This window comes from Ursus maritimus, unplaced genomic scaffold (assembly GCF_017311325.1).
Source record: "Ursus maritimus isolate PB19 unplaced genomic scaffold, ASM1731132v1 scaffold_30, whole genome shotgun sequence".
Lineage (NCBI taxonomy): Eukaryota > Metazoa > Chordata > Mammalia > Carnivora > Ursidae > Ursus > Ursus maritimus.
In genome coordinates this window covers 17,361,781-17,384,938 of record NW_024425564.1, presented here as the reverse complement: position 1 = coordinate 17,384,938, position 23,158 = coordinate 17,361,781, and the positions used below count along the sequence as shown (strand labels likewise).

The following is a 23,158-nucleotide window of genomic DNA, read 5'->3' as shown; positions in this document are numbered from 1 at the left end:
TACTTTGGGCCACAAAGAAAGATCTGAATGACCTTAGAAGAATTATTGGGGTTTCAACTCCCCATCTGTAAAAATGGATCTCTACTACGATACATGCTAAAACACGGAGGAAACTTGAGGGCATCATATTAAGTGAAATAAGCCAGACACAAAAGGTCAAACATATAATTCCACTTCTATAAGGTCCCTAGAGTTGTGAAACACAGAGACAGAAAGTGGAAGGGTGGATGCCAGGGGCTGGGGGAAGGAGGAGGAGGAGTCAGTGTTGAATGGGGATAGAGTTTGGGTCTGGAAGGTGAAAGAGACCTGGAGATGGATGGTGGTGATGGTCGCACAACAGTGTGAACGTGCCTACTGCCACAGAACTGTATACTTAAAAATGGTGAAAAAGGTCAATTTTATGTACATTTTATTAAAATAAAAAAATTTGAGGAGGGTTGGCCCAAATAACCTAGTTGACTATTACTAGAAATGGGAGTTGGGAACTCACATTTATATTAAAAACAAATCGTTGCTATCTGTGTGGCAGGACTGTTGCAAGGGTATAACGTGGTGGGTCTCCATTCTCCCCGAATGGCTTGCTTTGATTTCGCTAACCTAGCTACCAAGCGGCCCTGTATTTTACACTAATGAAGCTTTACGATATCCTGCTCATAAAGCTCTAACAAGGGTTGACCATATTTGAACAATTCTCTTCAACTATTCCATGATTTTCCAAGCCATCCTCATACACTTTTTTTTTTAAAGATTTATTTATTTATTTATTTGACAGAAACAGCCAGCGAGAGAGGGAACACAAGCAGGGGGAGTGGGAGAGGAAGAAGCAGGCTCCCAGCGGAGGAGCCTGATGTGGGGCTCGATCCCACAACGCCAGGATCACTCCCTGAGCCGAAGGCAGATGCTTAACGACTGCGCCACCCAGGCGCCCCTTTCCTCATACACTTCTAACAAACTTGGAGTAATGGCTCATTTTGCACAGGTTTCCAAAGCTCTGTGCTTTTTGGTTGTGTGGAAAATTTGGAAGAGGTTTTATTTCCCTCCCTGGCTTAGTGTGCCAAGCCAAAGTCAACAGAGCTAACTGAACTCTCTACTGTTACATGGCGGCTTCCCAAACGTGTTGACACTTTGGTGGATGAGTCAGGTTACAAACCAGAAGACTTGTGGTAGGCGAAGTGCTACACTTCCAACTCAATCAATTGATCAGCAATTATTTATCCTGTGCTGAGGCAGACATTGTGGGAGATACAAAATAGGAATCGCTTGATCGATACATAAATATTCATGGAGTGGCTTTTCTATGCACAACTCAGTGGCAGTGGTAGAGGGAAGAAGTATCCCAAAACAATACAAAAAGAAGGATTGGGCTAGATTACCATCTATTTGGGGCTTAAGACATTTATACATGAAAAGATACCAACAGGACAAAGCTATTCGTGCTAAATGTTAAATGAACGACATGGACTGTAAATGACTGAGCAGTGAGAAAGATTGGCGGGGAGATGAGATTAGATTTAGATCTTAAAGTATGATAAGGATTTTTGCAGGTGAAGGCCAAGGGGTGCATCTAGGGGGCAAAATGACACAAGTACTGGCCAGGGGGCATTCATTGTATCTTTTTCCTCTTCTATTTCAATGCGGCGTGGCTGAGTGCATGTTGCAGGGATAAATGATCCAGTGAAGAGGTGTCCAGAGGCTGCATGATCTGCTGGGAGAAGGTTGTAATCACAGCAGGAAGCCAGCTTTGGTCACAGCACGTACAGGAAGTGACTGACCCTGTACGAGGGAAGGGTCATTTCTGCAAAGGCACAGACAGAAGCATGGACGTGCATGGACAGATTGAGGAGAGCTGAGTAGTTCAGAGTGGCTGGGCTAGGTCTACACCCTTCTACAGCACAGAACTGGTAAGGGAGGAGGCTGCAGGGTGGGTGGGGATTACAGAAGAGGGCCTTATGTTCCTGGCTCAGAAGCCTCAAACGAAAATGCATCATTAAGCATCTAGAGTCTGGGCCTCAATGAACTTCAGATCTCACTCGCCTCAAACAACAGAGGATTACTCAGATATTATGGTTTACCATGTCACCGATCTCTTGTAATAGCCACCCAACCAAGGGGTGTGCTATAGATCTAGCCTCAATCCCATTACTATAAGTAGAATTACCCATAACTGTGTTATGCTGCAGAGCTTATATTTAGTGAGTAATGGATGGAATGTGCTAATCACTTTAAGACTCAGTGTCTAACTATGAAGAAAATATAGGAAAGAGAAATTTATATAAATTTCCAATGACTTAGTTATTTTGCAAATGTTTTTGAGGAGGGACTCTCTGGGTCTAATTAATAGTATTATGTCTTGACAAATAGTGAGTGGGAGGTTGAGGGACAGAGTGACAAAATAGGCTGTTAGGGTGAGCTTCTTCTATCCATAGTATCCTAGGCTGGGATACGGCAGTGATGTCTTGGTCAAGGATTCATCATACAAGCAACATGTTTTATGGAATCAGAGAATCCAAGACATGGGACCGTAAAGATTTTTCTGGCCCATGCTTGAGCTCTTTCTACAAAGCTTTATGTTGGATCACTTCTGGGGCTGCTCACTTCAGGTTTCCCCAGTGCAGACTGAGAGGGGGATTCCCTTTAAACTGAGCTGACAAGGGCTTCCTACGTTTCTCCTCATTGGTGCTGGATTTTGCCCCACGACAGTGCTGGTGGGGGACTCCCAGAACAACTGGCAGGCAGATTTGGAGGCAGCATATATAATGTCAAACACCACTGTCTCTGAGATTAAATGTCTGTCTATGCATCCGTCCATCCATCCAACAGATGCGGTGAATATTCAGTATATGTCATGTATTTTGCCAGGTATTAAGGACCTAATGGCGGAACAAATCAAAACAAAACAGATCTGACCTCATGGAGCTCACAGTCTAGCATAAAATATAGGCGTTAATCAGAGAATTACAAAGAGATGTAAATTGCAACTACCCACTGGCTTTGAAGAAGAGGTACATGGAGCAATGAGGCTACATAAAAGGGCAATTAACTTAAATGGACAGGTCAGAGAAAGTGCCCTGTGCAAGTGTCAGTGAGCAACTCAGAAGTTGCTGGGATGTTTGTGTGTACTACTTAATAGTCATGCCACAGTTATGGACGTTCCTAATGGATTTATTTTTACCATCTAGAGAAGGACATGATTATCCCAGACCATCTATTCCTCTGAAGAACTAATACGAGGAAACCATACCAACAGAAACGTGTCCTAGAACCTGGAACACCTACAGGAAAACTATGTTTAAATTCCAAATATTGATAAAATTAAAGAACATTCTGGGCTTTGCCATCAGACAGTCTTCGTAAAACTGAAGATGCTCTGTTACTAATAATAGTAGCAATGATAAGACAAATTAACAATTATAAAGTGATCCAGCTTCCAGAGCCTTGGACCCACATGGTCCTACTGACTGAGACCCACACGGCAATCCTGAGAGGTGGGCACTGTTCCCTCCTTCTGCAGAGCCAGGAACAGGCCCAGAGAGATGCAGTGACTTAGTGAAGGCCACAGCTCGAATACGTGGGGACTCACTTCCTTTTCACTCCAGTCTGCTCATCCTTTTGCTGTAGGCACAGTCTCTTCAGCCTCCTAATGTCTGCTGCAGGCACCATTTACCTTATTTTTAAGATTTACTTATTTACTTGAGAGAGAGAGAGAAAGAGAGACAAGCGCACAAGTGGGGGGAGGGGCACAGGGAGAGGGAGAGAGAGAATCTCAAGCAGACGCTACACTGAGTGCAGGGCCCGATGCAGAGCTCCATACTGCAACCCTGAGATCACGACCAAGCCGAAACCAACGGTCAGATGCTCAACTGACTGAGCCACCCAGGTGCTCCACCATTAACTACTTTTAACAGGGTTATAACAGTAATGATTATTATTTACCAATTAAATTACAGGATGGTTTTAGAAGTATGACTAGGACTTCATCACAAAACAGGGAAAGAATAAATCATTGGTAAATATCATTTAGCAGAGAAAGTGTAGGAAGTAAATAGAAAGGGTGAAAGAAGAAAGAAAAAACATTTTATTTTATTTTTTTTAGAGAGAGAAAGCAGGGATGGGATGGAGGGGCAGAGAGAGAGGGAGAGAAGGTTCCATGCTCAGCATGGAGCTGAACACAGGGCTCAATCTCATAGCCCTGAGATTATGAACTTGCCCGAAATCAAGAGTCGGTGTTTAACCGACTGGGCCACGCAGGCACCCCAAGAAAAAAACATTTTATTTATTTATTTATTTTTAAAAAGATTTTATTTATTTATTTGACAGAGACAGAGACAGCCAGCTAGAGAGGGAACACAAGCAAGGGGAGTGGGAGAAGAAGAAGCAGGCTCCCAGCGGAAGAGCCTGATGTGGGGCTCGATCCCAGAACACCGGGATCACGCCCTGAGCCGAAGGCAGACGCTTAACGACTGAGCCACCCCGGCACCCCAGAAAAAACATTTTAAAGGGAAGAATGATCTACTATGTACCCCGTGCTAGGTACTTTCATATTTCATTTTATCCTCATTATTAATAGAAAATACGGGAGAGAAAAAGAAAAACAAACAAAGCCAGACTAAGGGAGAATATGAGACTGATGAAGACAAAGTCAAACGTGGAGAACACAGAGCCCAGATCTGCAGGCTGCGAGCTGAACTAGTGGAGATAATAAACTTGCTTCCGAATTTGCCTTATTAGTTTCATGGTTCATACTGCCTGAGAGGAGAGAAGACTGCTGTTCTTTAGGGAAGCAAAACTTACCCCAATGTAATATTCTAAAAGAAATTTCTCAGGTGGGGCTTCCCACAGGAACTTCCAATTTATAATGGCCAAGATTCATGGGTCACTTGGTATGCCTACATGCATTATCCCATTTAAATTTTTTTAAAGATTTTATTTATTTATTTGAGAGAGAGACAGAGACAGTGAGAGAGCAGAAGTGGGAAGGAGAGAGAGAAGCAGGCTCCCCGCCAAGCAGGGAGCCCGATGCAGGGACCAATCCCAGGACCCTGAAATCATGACCTGAGCTGAAGGCAGACGCCTAACCAACTGAGCCACCTAGGCACCCGTAGCCTGTTTAATTCTTATCACAGTCTCATCATAATGGGCATTATTTCCCCTCTTTTGCAGGTGAGAAAATGATAGCTCAGAGAGGTTAAAAGTGACTTGCCCAGGTCACTCAAGTAGTAGGTTAAGACACAGGATTACAACTGAGGTGTCCAAATGCCTCCAAAGCTATGCTTTTAATCCTGGGCTGGGGGTATTGACTGTTATTAGTAGCCAATGTCTCAACCATATCACTATTTCAAGGCAGTAGTGAGTTTCATAAGGCTATTCCACTGATAAAACTTGAGGGAATAGTCCTAAAATGTACTTCCATGAAAAAGCAATTTTGCTTTAGGCAAGGGAGGTGGGTCGGTTCAACACAGCTTTTCTGGTGGTCTATCTTTGCTACTTGGATAAATCCAAGTGGCCTCTCCCGGTCTCAACAAAACAGGAGCAATGCTGTTTGCTCCGAACTCGTCCCTCAGTTAGAAAAAAACTGAAGTCATGTGAGCAAAGCATTGTCAGCAACTTTGAAGAAAGTACTAATAAAGTAAGAGTCAGAGTCAATAAACCATTTCAAAATATTATTGAATTACAGTTACCCATTTTCAAACTCGGTGAAAACAAGTATTTTCTTTTTGGTATTTTCTTACTTCAAAAAAATAAAGATATCAAGCTTACATTTCTGGTGTACTGCAAGCAAACATAATCTTCTGAAGTTGAATCTGTCCATTATGCATAATTAGACAAGATTTGACAAGAGTGCCCATGGGTTACTTTCAAAGGCAAAATATCAAGACACCTCAATTGTGGGCTCACGGGTCAATACGACACATTGTCATGACTTGAAGAAACTACTAGTGTGGTCTAACATCTTTAGGTTCCCTCATTTCATGCTGATCATTTCTTTTTGTTTTTGTTTTGTTTTGTTTTGTTTTTGCTGGGCAAAGGAATGAGTGCAGAATTGGGCAGTACGTGCTTTGGACAGATTGCTGGAACAGGTGACCAAAGAGTATGTCTGTCTCTTCCATGTATGACAATTAGCTCAATAAGATAATAGAGAGCTAGGAAGGTTCCAGAATGATGGCAAAATAAAATAAAGATCTTACTGCTATATACTCCCAGATGTGTTGAATAACATATAAGAACATTAGCTTTAAAAAGAAGTAGATAGCTAAACAGATAATATGAAAGCAAGGGAAAATCTCCAGGTGCAAAAAATAAGAAAAAACCCTGCACCATTAAGTGTCTCATGTTTCAGCTGCCTAGAGCAGGGAGAAGTCTCAGTTATTGTAACCTGGAGTTTATATTTTAATGTCCACATGGGGATAGAGAAGGAGGCTTTGGTTCACATGAAGAAAGAAATTTGGAACCGCACAAGATGTTGGATTTCTGCACAAAGCTGGTACCCTAAAGAGCTGCACCCTTAATAAAACAGTAGACTAAGAAAAAAATATATATCCTCGGCACAGAGAGAAGCAAAGGAATCTTGTCTCTGCTTACATTCTGAGAACAATGTAAAGAAGCCTACTCTGAGAATCACAATCCCAGTGTCACGAGAGGCTTTTGGATACAAAACACACGATGCCTCAGATCATCAAGCTGAGAAATCAACATAAAATTGGTCCTGAAATGGTGCCAACCCTAGGATCCCTGGCAGAAGAAAATGCAGAACAGCTCTGGAGAGAAGCTTAGCCACATGGGATCATTTCAGGAAAAGCTCCAATGAACATAACCTCATAGCCAAAAATTGCAGAACACATGAGGAAATGACCCATGATATGCCTGAGTCATTAGATTAAAAACACAGAAGGATTAGTACCCCAAGAATTTCAGATACAAGAACAACCTAAGAAGTGTTTAAAATGCTTAAAAATGGATTTAAACATTTAAAAATGCTCCAAATACTTCAAGACATAAAAGAACCCTCTGAAAGAACATTAAGAAAAGAGAATAGCAGGTTGGAAATAGACCTACATAGAAATGTAAGCAACCAGGTGAATATCGCCTCTGAGGGCAGCCAATAGTTAGGCACCAGCGAGAAACTCAAGGTTGGTTTGGCGGCTGTTCCTAGAGATTTGTAATCAGTGGCAAGCTGAATGCCTTCGACCTGAATTCCGAACTCTTTTGTAACATCCATTTCCCTAGTGACCCATTCTGTGTCAAAGGCCATACTTCCTGCAGACCCTGTCATTGTCTGGAGTGCAGAGGGGGTACTTGGACACTGTCATTTGTCAGGAGTCCCAATCTGCCCCTCAGAATGTGAGGAAGATTCCTGTCTGGACACAGAAGTTCCACTGACCTCTAGAATCTCAGAGTACTTGCCAAGCTTTCTGTCAGTGAGATTTAAAAGCCATTTACGTGTGTTTATTTTATATTTAATGAGTTGGTTCATGCCAAAAAAAATGTATAGAAAAATATAGTTATACTTTTAAAATGGGTGGGAAGGTTAAAATGACAGGTTAGACACAGCTGAATGAAGAATTAGTAAACCAGAAGATAGATCTGAGGAGCTGTTTCGCATGCAGCAAGTACAGAAATGGAAGACAGGAAAGAGGTTTTCTAAGAAATGTAGGATAGAATGTGAGTACCAGAAGAAGACTAGAGAGAGAACAAAGAGAGGCAATATCTGAAAAGATAACAGCAAGAGACTTCCAGAATTAATGAAATCCTCGGACTCTGGAAGCACAGTAAACTCTGAAGGGGATAAAAGGAAACAAGTCTGCACCAGACACATGGTAATGAAACTGCAGAACACCAAGGACAGAAGGATGACCTTGACAACAGCTAGAGGGGAAAGTGCAGAACTTACAAAGGAACAATGCAATAAATGGGCAACTTTTCAATTGCTCTGGAGGTCAAGAGGGAATGGAATAGTACCAACAAAATGTCAACCTATATCAATTGTACTCAGCTAAGCTGTTATTCTAGAAAAATAGCAAAATAAAAATTTCAGACAAAGTGAGACAACATGAGAAAGTTTACTGCTCAACACCTTCTATGAAAGACCTGTGAAAGGTATATTTTAGGGAGGAAACTGAATTCCAGAAGAGAGCAGATGTAAGAAGCCAGCAAGAGTAGTATGATGGCTTAGATCACAACCAGCTGAAAGCCGGGATTCAGGTGCCCCAGTGTTCAGGGATAGTCCCTGTCTTAGATGTTTGTCCCAGAATTGCTCTAGGTTGGAGTAAGCAGCTCAGAAAGCCCATCTCCTGTTCCGATCACGACCATCAATTGCAGGCTTCCCAAAGAAACTGACAACTTGACGAAATACACTGTGAGGCCATACAGCAGAAGAGCTGAGAGTCACGCAGACCTGCTCGCGGCACGTACTAGGTGTAATTTCTTTCTGGAAAGTCGCCAGATCTCTGTAAACCTGATTTTTAACACCTTTAAGTGGGGTTAATACAATATCTTATAGCTATATGTGTAAAGATTCTAAAATAGTGCCTGACACAAAATAAGTACTTAATAAAAGATACCAGTTCCTATAATTCGTATTAGCATTATAACCTTCACTACTTTATTTTTTAGTGAGTGGCACATACATTTATTGAGATTAATAAAAAAAGTTATGCGTCCCCAGATTTACCAAAGAAGAGAAAAATAAACAAGAGCATTAAGATTAACAGCCATTTCCTGGGCCCCAGGTGCTAAGGACTATACACTCACCACCACACTATTCCCGGCCTTTGAGCCCCTCCGAGTGCATGACATCTAGGCAGCAGATGTTCTGTTGGCACCACGTGCGGGCTGAATCTGGACCGCTGGTTTTCATTAAAACTATAGGGAAGTGGCTGGCGAGTCTCTGTCTGAAACACCCTGTTCACTGCACTTGATTTGGAAGCTCTATCCTCGTTGGTTTTGTTTTTGAAAACGACGTTCTGCACCTCTGGTCGCAGGAAAAATCAAAATAGAGCAGAGAGAAGAGACAGATCTGCTGCTCTCTTTTCAACAGATAGGACAAAGCCATGAAATTTATAAGCACGTTAATAGGGGGAGGGGAGGCAAAAGAAAGGCCTGGATGACCAACAGCTCTGTGCCAGAGCCAATCATTTTTACAATTCATTAAACGGTGTTCATTTCCCTTGGTCTCTAGGTCTACGTATAAGTCTGTGTCAGTGACAAAACAGGAACTCACAAAGCACAGACAAGTGTCCAAGGAGAAAAGCTGCAGAGGGATCCAATGTCCTGTTGGCAGACACCGGGCAGAACTCTACAGCCGGAAAAGACGGAGAAGTATAAATTCTGGGCCTTCTGGCAAAAATGCCAGAGAGGGGACTCTTTCCCTTTGTTGTCAACCAAATAAACTGACGTCCAAAGCAGAGCCCCCTCTGGCCACCGGCTTTTTTTCAGTGTTTGCAGAAGTGACTGATTCATAATGTTTCCATGCAACAAACGTATTTTCTCTCTCCCCTTTTCTCTTACTCTCCATCTCAATGCCCCCAAATCAACACGGAAGGGACTTCTGGGTACTGAATTGTTACTTTGTTTTGGGTACTTTTGTTTAAAAAGTACTAAGTACTTTTATAATATATTCTGAATATACTATCTTACAGACTTCTCAAAACTCTCTTAATATAGCATTAGTCCCATGGCAACAATAAGGAAACTGAGAGCCAGAGGGGTTGGGTGACTTGCCCACCTCACCTGCTCACGCTAGTGGGGGCAGAGTCTGCAGGGACCTCTCCAGGACACCCTGCTACCCCTTTCCTAAGAGGGGGCTCTGAGGGAGAGAAGTGGGGGTGGGGCACTGGGAAACAGCAACTTGTGCGGTATCAAGACGTTTGGGTTCCCATGATGTTAGCCTTTCCCCTAACCACCCAGGTAACCCTGAGCAGCACCTAACATCTCTGGGCCTCCGTTCCTTCATGTGAACTAGATGGTCACTAAGATTTCTGGCCTTTTCACTCTGAGTCTCTAAGTGCTTATGTCTCCGTCACAGGTAAGGACAGATGAAAAGCTGGGACCCAGGAGGAAGCACGTTTCTAGCTCACCATGGCACCCAGCATCTGTTCTACTGCACCCTGGCCGTAATTGGTTGATTACAAACAAGCGGATCGTTGGCTGGGACGTCCGGCGGTTTGAGATGTCTGAAGCCAGGCTTCACTACGGGTCCTTTCGAGTAAGCAGCTACAAAAGCGCTAATTGGATTCGGCAAGTTGCTGAGTCACCATCGGGTAAGATCCAGTTGCTCTGCACAGACGCTGAGTCCCATCCTGTCAGCAGCTGAGAACATTTTCTTTGTGATTAAAAAGAACAGGAGCGCGCAGAGACGCGCAGTGGATTGGCTGTCGCAATTTACGACGCATAATTAAAATGTAACAGACCACAATTAGGAAGCATCCACCACAACCTTATTTCGCCATTTGTCTTTTAATTAAATGTGTCTCATGATTTAGCTCTAACTTGACACAGATCTCTGATGGGGACAGGGGAGAGATAACACACAGAGCTCGGAGCCCTGATGGATTGCTTATGACATCTTCTTGGAGGAGGAAGGTAGAGAGAAGAAGCTCAAGTGTTTCATATAAATCACTGATCTTTCCTTTCTCGGGATCTTTGCACATCACAACAGAGAGATTAAATGAGTCTGGCCCTTCACACAACCACCACTGGGCACACGACGGATTTGGGGAAACCCTGCAAAGAGGAGCCTCGTGGAAGGACTTTTTTTTTATCCTCCAGAATTGACAGGGTGATAAGTGGGAGGAATTTACCATTATGCCACAGAAAAGAAACGTTTGCTAGGGCACTGGGGCACAAACCGAGTGGCAGAAACATTTTTTAAATGGAAGAAATTCAAGAGTCCTTTCCTGTGATATTAATGGCTTACCACATGTGAGCGGTAACTGTGCGCGGCCCATCTAAGGCCCCTGCGGGGGGGGCACTGAACAAGGGGGCCGGAAGCGGGGGGCCTGGGCTGTGAGATGGCTTCCTGAGTGCAGCCCAAGGTGGGGGGCGCTGCATGCCACCCCAGGCTTCCACCAGGCTCACCCCTCGACCCAGAAAGAGGCAAGGGAGAAGCATTTTATTCAACTGCTTTGTAATTTGGAGTTGGCATGAAGGGAGATACTCCACTTTAGAATCTTCAGAAGGATCCATGATTGGAATTAGATTTACTGACTCCCTTTTAAAGGACTTCTCACTGGAATGAATGCTGGGGAAGACAGAATTGAAGGCACTTCACATAATGGATCATTTCTAAGCTTGCTTTGCTTAATAGGAAAAAGATGTCAGTTGCATGCTGGGAACTGCTGCATTTTTTTTTTATTCATGCACCACCAAGTGTCCAGGACAGCAGTGCTTGATCCCTAGGCTGGAAGATGCCGTTTGCCTAATAAGAGAGAGACCGAAGTCCAGGTCTATTGGCTGAAGTCACTTCATTGGCTACTCTTGGCTTTCCTCCCTATGCCGACACACAAAAGAAGCTCGACTTCTTCTATGATTTCCCCAAATAGTTAAAATCACTGAGAGGGGTGGTGGCATTCTTTATGGAGAGTTGTGTTCCAAAATACCATTTGTAAGACAGTGAGTATGTACCTAGAATGCATCCTCTAAGCCCAGAAGCAAAGGCTGCACAAGGTATTAGGGTTCTAGCCCAGCCTCTCAAAGTCCGCCTAACTTAGGTTTATGAAGTCGACCTCAGTATGAAAACTGAAGCAAAAAGTTCTGGTCTGATTTAATAGGGTGCCTAGCAAAGCAATATCCAATATGGCGAAGAAGACTGATCCTGTGAGAAAAGGTTGACCAAGAAAGATGCTTAGAGATCAGTTGGAACATTGAGAGAGAACTTTTGAATAGTCATCTTTTAAGTGACCATGCCTTCCTTCCCAGGCAAAAATAAGAAGTCACCAAGAAAGCCCTTCCATTCTCTACCACCAGACCCACACCTCACCAGCACCCACACCATTCTTTCCTCTTTCCCTACTGTCCCTCCTCCTCCCAAAGGCTTAACCCCAGCATGGCCATGGGCATTCTACTGCGTCCAAATTCTGGGGGGCCTTGTCTGACAACGAGGCTTTCTCTCTCCTGGATCTGTGACCCTCTGCTCTCTGGGCCTTCTCCTGCCCTCGCACCAGTATTTAGAGAAGCCTAAGTGCATCTTAAAGAAACTCTTTCAATGGGGCCTCATCTCTGGCTCTTTTTTATTTCTTGCCCCTCTGTCAGAGCCAATGTCTGACAGTCTTGTCCGATCAAGAGGGTTGAGGCACAGAGGTCCAGTGGGTACTGTGCTCCCCACAGGTGGGGCCGGGTCTGCAAGTGAAGTCACACAATCTTCTCATTTGTTCCTCCCGGCATGACTCACGGGGAAGCCCCCTGCCTGGGACCCTTCCCTCAGGGGAGGGATTAGTCTGAAGTGGGGGAGAGAAGGAGGGCTGGGCCTGTGGCCTCAGCCCACGCAGGGCTCCCCTTTTCGCACCCGCCCAACCTTGGGATGTCTGCCCATCCATGGAGGTAGGGAGTGGATTTCAGGGAAGGTCACTTCAGGAGCCCAACTGTGGCTATAAACTGAGCCGTATCCTCACATTTCACCATGTTAATATTAACACTGTATTTTGATCTTCACCTGATTCCTGTATCCACTTCTTAATGATATCTCGGCGCAGTGAAGAAGAGGGATGCCATTTATGTTCTCCTCAAAATGTCAACAAACCCAATCTGTTACTAATGTTTCAGCCTAACCGTATGCAAGTCAAAAAGCAAGGTAGCAAGGATCCACAGTGTTCGCAGACAGGCAGCCCTGAATTTGTATTTGCTGAACGAGTGAATGGAAAGTACTCAGTACTGGCAGGCAGTAGTCGAACCAACTTATTTTTAACAACTGTTCCAGGCTCTGTCAGTGACTAGTTATGTGTCCAGTAACAAGTTGTTCAACCTCTCTCAGCCTCAGTCACATTATTAGAACAAAATGATATATTGTATGCAGTACACTTATTGGGCATACATGAATAATCAAGGCTGGTTCTTTTTATTTTCTGTTTTACTCTTAACCCCTGATTCTTGCCTGTGGCCATGATGCCTGCCCCTCACTGTTCTCGGTAAGAAAAAGGGTCAAGTTCTTACCGCACATTAGCCGTGAGAACTGTGTTTCCCAAAGCCCTTAAGATTATTTTCTCTCTACATTTTCTGCATTTATCTGTCTGCACCCTTTGTACCAAACATACTGTTCTTTTCACTAGAAATGAGTCCCTGAGACATACTTATTTCTCTCTTTTGCTCAAAATGGGAGCAGTCGCTTTCTCCCTTGGTTAGCTGTGAGAAAAGAAGCTCCAGAACGCCATGGGAAAGGTTTGGGGGGAGAAGGCAAAGCTCTGGGAGGCATGGATTCTGGCGCCCATGCTGGGAAGACAGAGGCAGGGGTGGGTAGAGGCTGGAGAGGGGGGAGGGAGAGAGGGGTCACAGTGGGAGTTTTCTTGAGAGGATGGAACTGGCTTAGGGGGCAGATTTTGAATGAAACTATTTGTTGAAGTCATTTCAGATAAACTCTTGATCTTAAGAAACAGTCCAGGATAAAGCCCAGAATAGTAAAGAAGGGGATGGGCTTGGAATCGGAGAAAATGGAAGGTGTAGCTATAGATTTTAAGAACAATCCATCTCGAAATTCAATAATTGAGAAAAAGATGCATCTTAGTAATCTAAAATGGGCTGATAACTCAATATATCTCAGTAATCAATAAGAAGGTGATTTAGCAACAAAGTGAAGGCTGATAGTCTGACTCTTAAGACCACGTGCGCGTTTTTGGCAAGTGACTTAAGTCCTCCGAGCCTCATCACAGGGGACACTGGTGGTTGCCTCTCTAGCATTTATTTCACCTTCCCACGTTGTGGAACGCAGTCTAGAAGACCGTCCCCAGCGATCCCTGCCACCTGTACTCACATCCCCGTGTAACTCCCTCTCACATCAGGGCATACGTACTCCACACACACCTGTGTGACCAAGAGAACATGGCAGACATGACCGTATGTTACATACTTCCAACCTCCTGAGAACCCATAAGCAAATCCTACAGGCTGGATCTTCAAAGCGTATCCAGAGCTGACCACTTTCCACCACCTCCACCACCACCATCCAAATCAGCAGCCTCTCTTGTCTGAAGTATTCCAATAGTCTAACTGGTCTCCCCGCTTCTCCCCTTGCCTCCTTAGAGCAGCCAAAATCATGCTGTTAAAACATTAAGTCACATCAAGCCATCTCTGCTCAAAACCTTCTAAAATCCTCTTACTACATTCAGAGTTAAAGCAGTTGTCCTTTCCATGGCCCCCAAGACCCTGTGTAACCTGGCCCCCACTGCTATTTCTGATTTTATCTCCTACAGTGCCCGTCACTCTCCCCATTTAACTGCCATGGCCTCTCTTGGTTGGTGTCCGCCGCACCGTCTATTCCTCAAACTTGAGGCATGCACCTGCCTTAGAGTCTAGCTCAAGTCCCTGCTTTCTATCCACAGCACTTGCCACAATCTATAAAATACTACATATGTTACTCACTTATTTTATTATCTGTCCCCACAGAATATGAACTGTGGACAGGGCTTTCTCCTCAATTTTGTTCACCGCTGCAGTCTCCGACCCTGGCAAATATCAGGGGCTCAATACATATTAACAGATAGTGACTGCTGTCACGTGATATGCACCGTTTCAGGCACTGCAGGGACGAGGATGAGTAAGACAGGACCCTGTCCTAAAAAAGCATGTCCCTTTCCCCCTCCACACCCCAGCTTCTCCTGACCAAGCCCCTGGTCCCCCCGCCAAATCTGGCTGCTGCCTGGAGTCTGGCCCACTATTCACTGAAGCTCCAGGCCTGAAGTAGGTGCTGTCTGCAAAGAACTTGGGTTTGAAAAAACTAAGAGTCTCTGTCATCCTACTTGGGGGGGGGGGGGGACTTGGAATGGCAGCAGCTCAATGACAGGCGGCCCAGGAAGCCACTGTCTGGATTACACTCAAAGTGCAAATGAATATACGGCAACCAGACAAGAACCTGCCACTGTCAACACACAAATCAGATACCAATGGTATGGAAGCCAAACTGTGTGTGTGTGTGTGTGCGTGTGTGTGTATTTCCTCTTCTACACACCATCTAAGGACCACTGTCTTTGTTCACTAGGGTAGGCTTTGACTTCTAGAAGAAAGCCTGCCCAGCTTTGGGCTGGTCTCAGCAGTGTACAAAGGTAATTATCTGCTGGCTGCCTGGGAAGGTATGGTATCAAACAGATTGCTTTAGTAATTAAAATAATGAAAGGAGTTATCAAGGCTGGAAGATATTATTTTGTCTTTTTAATTGAAGACTCTAAATAAGGGTGAAAATATGAATTGGAGAGGAATGTCCTGATTAATCCATCTGATAATTACAGGGCATGCCAGTTGGGGGCCTGGCTCCACATCACAGGCTTTTGGGGTTCCTTTCAGTGGTGAGCTTTTCTTAGTGCTCTCCTCTGACTCTGTACCATACAGGGTCACAGGGGGCTCACTTTGGGATAAAAGGTGGTTGTTAAGGCCCATTGATTTATTTATTCTTTCATTTGCAGCAAGGACATCTTGTGCTTCCCTCAAACAGACCTTTTTATTCTACTGTCTTTGAAAAGAGCTAATAAAGAATCAATTACAAGAGATAACACACAAACAGAAATTGGTATTTATCTATGCGGGATATCTGCTGAAAACTAAAAAGATCATTAAACCACAGGCACACACAATGAAGTGTGCCTACTTAAGACTGCCCACCACAAATATGAGTGTGCCCTGGCTCTCAAACGAAAGACTCGTTCCTCACCAACAGGAGAAAAGCTACGCGTGAGGCCGTGGGGGGCAGTTGTCCCCTCTTCCCGAGAGCCCTGGCCACTACTCCATACTCTGGGTTTCCAGGAAATCTCTTGAGAGGCCATTTTCCCCTGAGAATTTGGTGCTACAAAGAGCCAGAAAGTAGAACGGGGCTAATAATAACTTCATTGCTGTTCTTGTCCTTATTCAGAGACTCACTTTTTTTTTTTTTTTTAATGGCTCTTTTCTAGGAGCCATTAAACCATTTTGTGGATATATCTGTAGATGTTAATTCTGGCATAAACATTATAGGTTATGGCATAAACACCATTTCTTTTCCTAAAGAGTGCCAAGTGCTACAGATGAAGTTAATGATGTGACCGGGCTGGGGAGAACGACCCGAGGAGATCATCACTATTTCCTTTTCCACCAACTAGACCTTGAAGGGGGTATTTTCTTTACAGTTGTTCATCACATCGTATATTTATGTTTTATTGCACTTTTCTGCATGTGTGTTGTATTTGCCAATAAAAAGGTGAAGGAGTTTAACGTGCTGCCTACCGGAAGTTTCTAGGCTATGGCCTATGGTACTTTCCGTGCTTGACTGCAGGACAGCTTCTGAGCCCCAAGGTGTACTGCAGAAGTCATGGAGCACTTGCCCTATGCTCTGGACTTTATTTACATTGGTTCTAAAACAAAGAAATGGTGAGCTTCCTCCTGCCCACCCCTCTTCCTTATGAAAAACTGGCCAGGATATGGGAATGAATGGAGAATGGATAGGAGATGAATGGATAGGAGAGCGCAAGCTTAGGAATCAGAAAGAAGGAGGTCTGCACTGAAGCACTGAGACCTGGGGAAGCTGCTCCCCAAAGCCTCTGCTTCCTCTTCTTTAAACAGAGACCATCACAGTACCTATCTCAGAAAATAGCTGTAATGGGTCATCTGTGAATATACTGATTCAGTTTGGATGCCGATGGCTGTGGGTAACAGAACTCCCAATTCAAATAGGTTTGAAGAATGCAGAAATGTGTTGGACCAAATTTGTTTTGTTAAGAGTAGGGCAGGTGAGAGGACTGTCTTATGGCCATGACTTTGGTTTGGTTTCTCTGCCTTTTCCCCAGCTGTGCTCTCCCACATATGCCAGCTTCATCCCCAGACTTAAGCCGACAGGGTCCGGGCTTCTTACCCACACAGGAAAACATTCTCCTGGAGGTTCTCTCTCAAGTGTGAGGAAATGCTTCTAGAAGTCGTCAGGTATCTCCCCTTTCCCTCACAAATTACTGGTTCCGGTTGAGTTAGGGCCCATTCCTAGGCTAATCCCTGTCACGGAGGAAGCACCATGCACTGATTGGCTTAGAACTAGGTGGAAGAAATGGAATGACCGTCATTACCTGAGATTAGTTAGGGGACTGCCTTGGAGCTGGGGAGGGGACGGGGTGTGTGTGTGGGGTCAATGTTCCAAACTGTAGGGCTGCCACATAATCTGTAGGGGTAGAAAGATGTTGAGAAATGCACAGTGAGCGTTACACATACTGAAAATGTTCCTAGCATGTAATTAGCCCTCAATGAATAGAAACTATTATTATGGTAGTTGTGTAAATAAGACATTTATTAAATGCCTATTGACATAACACATTTGTTTTTTACTTTCTCCAAGGAGAGTGAAACAGCTACCATTAAACTCAGCATGTTTCCATGAATATGCTTTCCCAGCCCCCATCCATCCTCTCTTCCAACTCCCCCAGAGCACGGTATCTACCCACAATGATCTCCCTTATGAAGCCACAAGAAACAAGAAAACAATTTCAGCGCGCACGAGAGCCTTCAACAATAGCATGAAAAACACAGTTTTGTTCTGAGCCAGGCTTGTTACTGATGAAATGCTACCATGAAACTTTCATAAGGTTATTAGGGAGCAAGGCTTTCACCTTCTAATAATCAAGCTGTTTTGTACAGTTGCAAAGAGACAACAAAACTAGGGGCATTGATCAGGTGCTTCTGTAAATCAATACGAACACTGTAGCCTCCCAGTCACTGTAAGAAAGGTAACGTACGATCTTGGCCTCATCTGTTGCCCAGATGCTTATGGTCGAAGTCCCCACAACAGGGACCATTGCTGTGGATTTCAGTCTTAGGGCCGGATGGACAAAAGGAAGGCTCTGTGGTTTCCAGCATGACAGATCAGTATGAGGAATGAAAGTCACCAATCTAAGACTGTCTCATGAAGGGAATTTTAGAGATGGGAAAACCAGAAGTTTCAAAAGGGGTTGCAAGGTACCACTTAATAAGACACTGGAATCACTAAAGGACTTTTCTCAAGGTTTTCAAGAAGGCTGGATTATAGCCAGGAGAATCCTCAAAGCTCAAATAACTAGACAGAACCCTACAAGGCAGGACATTGATAATGTTATTGATCTTGGGATATATATCCTTCTCTTGCTCCATAATCACGCCCCCAGCCCCACCCCCACACAAACACTTACACACCTGTACACGACTCATCAGCCATCAGGCAAAAGCACAGTTCCTCTCGGGAGTACTGGGACCCCACTTCTCAGCAGGGCTGTGGACTTCTGCTTTTTTCCACCTACAGCCAATTCCTCCAAAGACTATGTGCGACTTTGTGTGTGTGTGTGTGTGTGTGTGTGTGTGTGTGTGTGTGTGTCTATTTAAAGAAACCCTTATGTGATAGGAAGTTTACCTGTTTGGAACACTATTACCAGATTCCCTTTCCTTATTTTTAATACCTGCAAACATATCCTTTTCTTTGCAGACACTCAGGAAAGCACGAGGCTAGTACAGAAGGGGAGGTGGTGGTGAGGGCCAAGGGAGGGTAAGAAAAAGCAAGCAACCAACCAAACAAGCCACCAAACAAAACAAAAGAAACATTCTGCCAGATGAGAAAGTAAGAGGAAACTGCACAAAGTCTCTAACCCCTCTAAAGGTTTTCCATAGTGAAGTTCTCATTGAAGTTAATGCTTAGAAGACTACATAGATAATAGGAAAATATAAAATATGCTTAATAAAAAACAACCTACTAGAGTTCCTCAGAATTGTCATCCTTCCCCCATCCTTATCCCTCAGACTAACGGACTTGGTTCTTCTGAGGAAACTATGTTTGGAATCAAAGGGATAAGAAATCTGGGAAGAGAAACAATGCAGGAAGGAAGGCCAAATAAGAGACGGGGTGACGGTGAAAAGCAACGTTGTGGGAGGGTGAAAGCTTGTACCCCAATTTGGATCAGCAAAGAGTGAGGCACCAGCAAGCGCCCCAGGTGCCCCCTGCACTGGGAGCAGCTTGCTCACAAATAATAAATGAAGATTTGGGAGCAAGCAAACCTGGAATTTCAAGTAGACTTTGGGAAAAAAAGCTGGCTCCAAGATACTCATTAATCTTAGAATGGGCAGAGTCAAGCCTGTCTTTCCCCAGGCCAACCCTACCTACACTGAAACTTTCTGTCACAAGCAGAATAAAAGCATGGAGGCCAAGGCCGAGTTCAGACATAGGTATTGAGGAACATCCAGGAGCCTGTTGAACATGGAGGCACCTATCACTAAAGAGAAGTCCCTCATGGGGCCAAGCCAGAAGCCATTCTGTGGGGCGGGCTGGCTGGCTGTCCACGTATAGCTATGGTGGTTGCAAGCCGATGGTCGGAGGTCACATGCGGGAGTGAGCTGGGGCACTGGTGACATCAGCTGCAGGGTGTCAACTCAACGGTGGCTCAGGCAACACGTCCCGGAGCGCTGGTCTCCAGGAGGGCTACTCCCCACAGGTTAGAGACCAGCCCGTTGTCCCCCGTGCTCTCATTTCCCACATCACACGTCTGTGTGCTTAGTGGGGATAAAAGGCAAGCCTCCACGAGGGTTTCTCTCTGCCCAGGTGAGGCATGGCCATGCGGCACTTTCTTGTGGCAGGTGAGCGTGAAGATACGAGGAACAGCATCTGCAAGAGTGGGGTCAATACTGGGCGGGGGTCTGTGAATATCCTTAATGCCGTTGCTTAAACAAAGCCAAAGGATTTTGCTTTATCAAAAAAGTAAGTGACAGAGAGTAGAGGAGAGGGGTTACAAATTTTTTTTTCCTTAATGCTTTGCTTCATACTGTTAGGCACTACTTTTTAAAGGTATACATCGACTCATTTGGTACTCAGTTTTGATTCGAAATTAAAAAGCCTGGCACAGGTTTCTGCTTCTACAGACTGAAGAAATCTCCATCCCTGACCTACTTCATTGGGAAAAACTAAAGAGGCCTCAAAGGTCCCAGCTGTTTTAAAACCCCCAAGTCAGGCCCCCACACTGTGAGCTCCCTCGGTCCTTGGTTTCCATTTAATGAACTGCTCACACACTCACATGCATGTCTCACCACAGCTTGGATGAAGGGGTGTTGAAGGGCAGATGCCAAGGCTTCGAGCGCCAACAGGTACACGTTCTCTCCCCGTCCGCAGCGGGCAGACACCAGTGTACATGGGCTCTTTGGCCTGCTCTCACCTCTGGGCTACAACAATTTGGTGGTTCAAAGCAAGGAGTCTGGGGCCCTTTAAACCCAGGTTCCAGTCCTGCGTGTTTTAATTTTCTAGGCCTCAATGGCTTCATCTGGGAAATGGGGTCATTAACAGCATCTATCTTGTAGAGCTGCTGAAAGGACTGAATAAAATACTGTAGGGGATGCATTTCGCAGAGTGGCTAGGATTTACTCCAGAGGCTTCAAGGACTGGGAGATCTCGGTTGAGATGAAGCTCCCCTCCTTTCCTTGGCTCTTAAAATGTCATGTGAATATGTGGCAGCATGGGGAGCCCTCCTGGACAAGGATTATAGAAGGAGCGCTAGAAGGGGGATGGTTTTTCACCAATATTCCAGAATTCCACCATGAGAAACCAAGTGGTCAATATTAGCCGGGGAAGCACGTGTCCGTCTTGCAGATGCTTTACACTGAGTTAATCCACCCCCCCACACACAGGGTTTCAGGGACCCTAACGGCCCGAGGCTACAGTTCCTCCTGCTAAGCAATTTTTACTTTGCTCTAAATGCAAAAAACAACCCACTGCGTTGGTTTTAATTATTGCCTCCCAGGGAAGGATGGGTCAAACAACGGGCCACAGCCCCGACTTGGCCAAAGTTGGAAATGGCTGAGTTAGAAGTTAGGATTCCTGTTTTCTTGATACATGCAACACCTTGTATGGATCTCAAGGGCGTTAGGCTGAGTGAGACAAGCAGTCTCAGAAGGTCACACACTCCATGATTCCATTTATGTGACATTCTTCAAATGACAACATTATAAAGATGGAAAACAGATTAGTGGCTGCTTAGCAGCTAGGAGTGGGAGGAGGAGGAGGAAGACACTCAAAGGGAGGACAAGGGAGATCTTTTCACAACGGAGTCGTTCTGTACAGACGGCAGTGGTGGTCACGCACATCCGCACACACGGTACACTGACGCAGAGCTGTGCGCCCGTGTGCGCACACACGACCGACCCATGGTTTGCTTTGCGGGACTTATCACACAATTATCGTTCAAGTAACAGGATGGTGTCCTCTTTTTCAAAGTTGGAAATTACCGAGCTAGAGGTCAGGATTCTTGTTTTGTCGTTGTTGCTGTTTTTGGGTGGGGTCGAGGGAGGCCATCTTTCACTGTCTCTAAAATCAAGACATTGGCATATTTTAAAAACCAAACTAAACCACTGCAGAGAAAGAACCGACATGATCCAACTCGCTGTTAGCATTCTGCCAATTCAATGGTGGCTAGATCACCATTGATGATCACCAAATAGGGTCTGTATGATGGAATATGTTTCAGCACCACACACACACACACACACACACACACACACACACACACACAATGTCCCCCCCACCCCCAGGTTTCCCAAGGGCTGACGTCCTGAGACTTTGCACCTGCAGCTGGGAGGATGTCTGTTCTGCCAGGGCTCAGGCTGTACATGGGTGGGTAAATATCCTGAATACAACCCTAGGTCTTACCAGACTGGATTTTGTATCCTATACAACAACAACAACAACAAAACAAGAACAACAACAACATGAAATAAATGCACAACCCTTTGATGAAAGTTTTATACTTTTAGGAGTCTTGAAACTTGCAATTTTTTTTTTTTTCTAAATGTAGGGTCTGTGATAAGTATTTCGAATTTAACTGTTGGAAAGAAATCTGTGACTAGCTTCGTGACTTGTAACTAACTCTTCTTGCTGTTACCATATGGTGTTTCCTTTAATAAAAACATTTTGCAGAAATAATGATAAAAAATTACTTTAAGCTTTTATAAAAGTTAGATGTTTCTGGCAATAAAAACAGTCCTTATAATGATGTAGATAACTTTGTATCTGGTAAACAGGAAAAACTCTGCTGACCTTGCCATTTTACTTCTAAGTGAGAATGATGCATTCCATTTGTGTCACTCATTCCTGGACACTTCCTGAATCACTCATTCATTGACCTCTCTTTAGACTGTGGGGATGTACATTCAAGGCTCCTGTTCTATTCATGTTTCCTCTAGGACTCTGTCTCCTTTGAGTGTGCAACAGAACGACATCTTCTATATCTTCAGAGCTCTGAGCCACACTGTGTGTCAGTTCTGAGGAGTTTAGCTGCACGAACAAAAAAGACCGAACCGGCCGAAACACAGTAAAATCACTTCTGGAGGTGTGCGGACCAGAGCGGCTGTCAGTGACGGCACGAGGAATCCAACCTCTTCTTTCTGTTCCATCCTCCTTAGCAAGCGGGCTGCTGTCTTCATGTGCGTTCCCTAAAGGTTCCAAGATGGGTGCTCCATCGCCACTGCAGATAGATAGACGGGAGAAGGGCCGCATGGTAAATGGCCACAAGGCTGTCCTAGGCACAAAGCCTTTCGGGACACCTCATCCAGAAACTTCTGCCTATTCTTTGGCCAAACGTGGGTTGCACAGCCACCTCTAAGCCCAAGATAAGAGAGTCACGGATGAGGATAGGTCAGCCAACCCATACCATCTGCCGCCCACACTACCCCAGACGGGGAGGAGGGGCTAGACTGCCTTCCTATAGGATCCTCTTCTGAAGGGCCTTCTGGTCCCCCCTCCCCCCGCCTTTAAGGATCCCTGTAAGTGGTTTTGAGTATACATATGTGAGGTTTTGGTTGCTCAACTTTACCTTTTTTTTTTTTTAATTATTATTATGTTATGTTAGTCACCATACAGTACATCCTTAGTTTTTGATGTAGTGTTCCGTGACTCATTATTTGCGTATAACACCCAGTGCTCCATGCAATATGTGCCCTCCTTAATACCCATCACCGAAGTATCCCAACTCCCACCCCCCACCCCTAAAACCCTCAGATT

The 23,158-nt window shown here is 44.7% G+C and overlaps 1 protein-coding gene across 2 annotated transcripts in view; it reads right to left on the bottom strand.

Moving 5' to 3' along the window:
• The window catches only part of FARS2 (phenylalanyl-tRNA synthetase 2, mitochondrial), a 524,673-nt gene that overhangs the window by 6,319 nt on the left and 495,196 nt on the right, over positions 1-23,158 (bottom strand). The window contains exon 7 of one of the 2 annotated variants that reach the window (XM_040645022.1): positions 21,837-22,622. The exons of the other annotated variant lie outside the window; for it this stretch is intronic. Coding sequence (XP_040500956.1) covers positions 22,274-22,622 — 349 coding nt within the window. The 3' untranslated portion in view covers positions 21,837-22,273. Of the gene's footprint in view, positions 1-21,836; positions 22,623-23,158 lie in introns of those variants that run through there. 2 annotated transcript variants of the gene reach the window in all.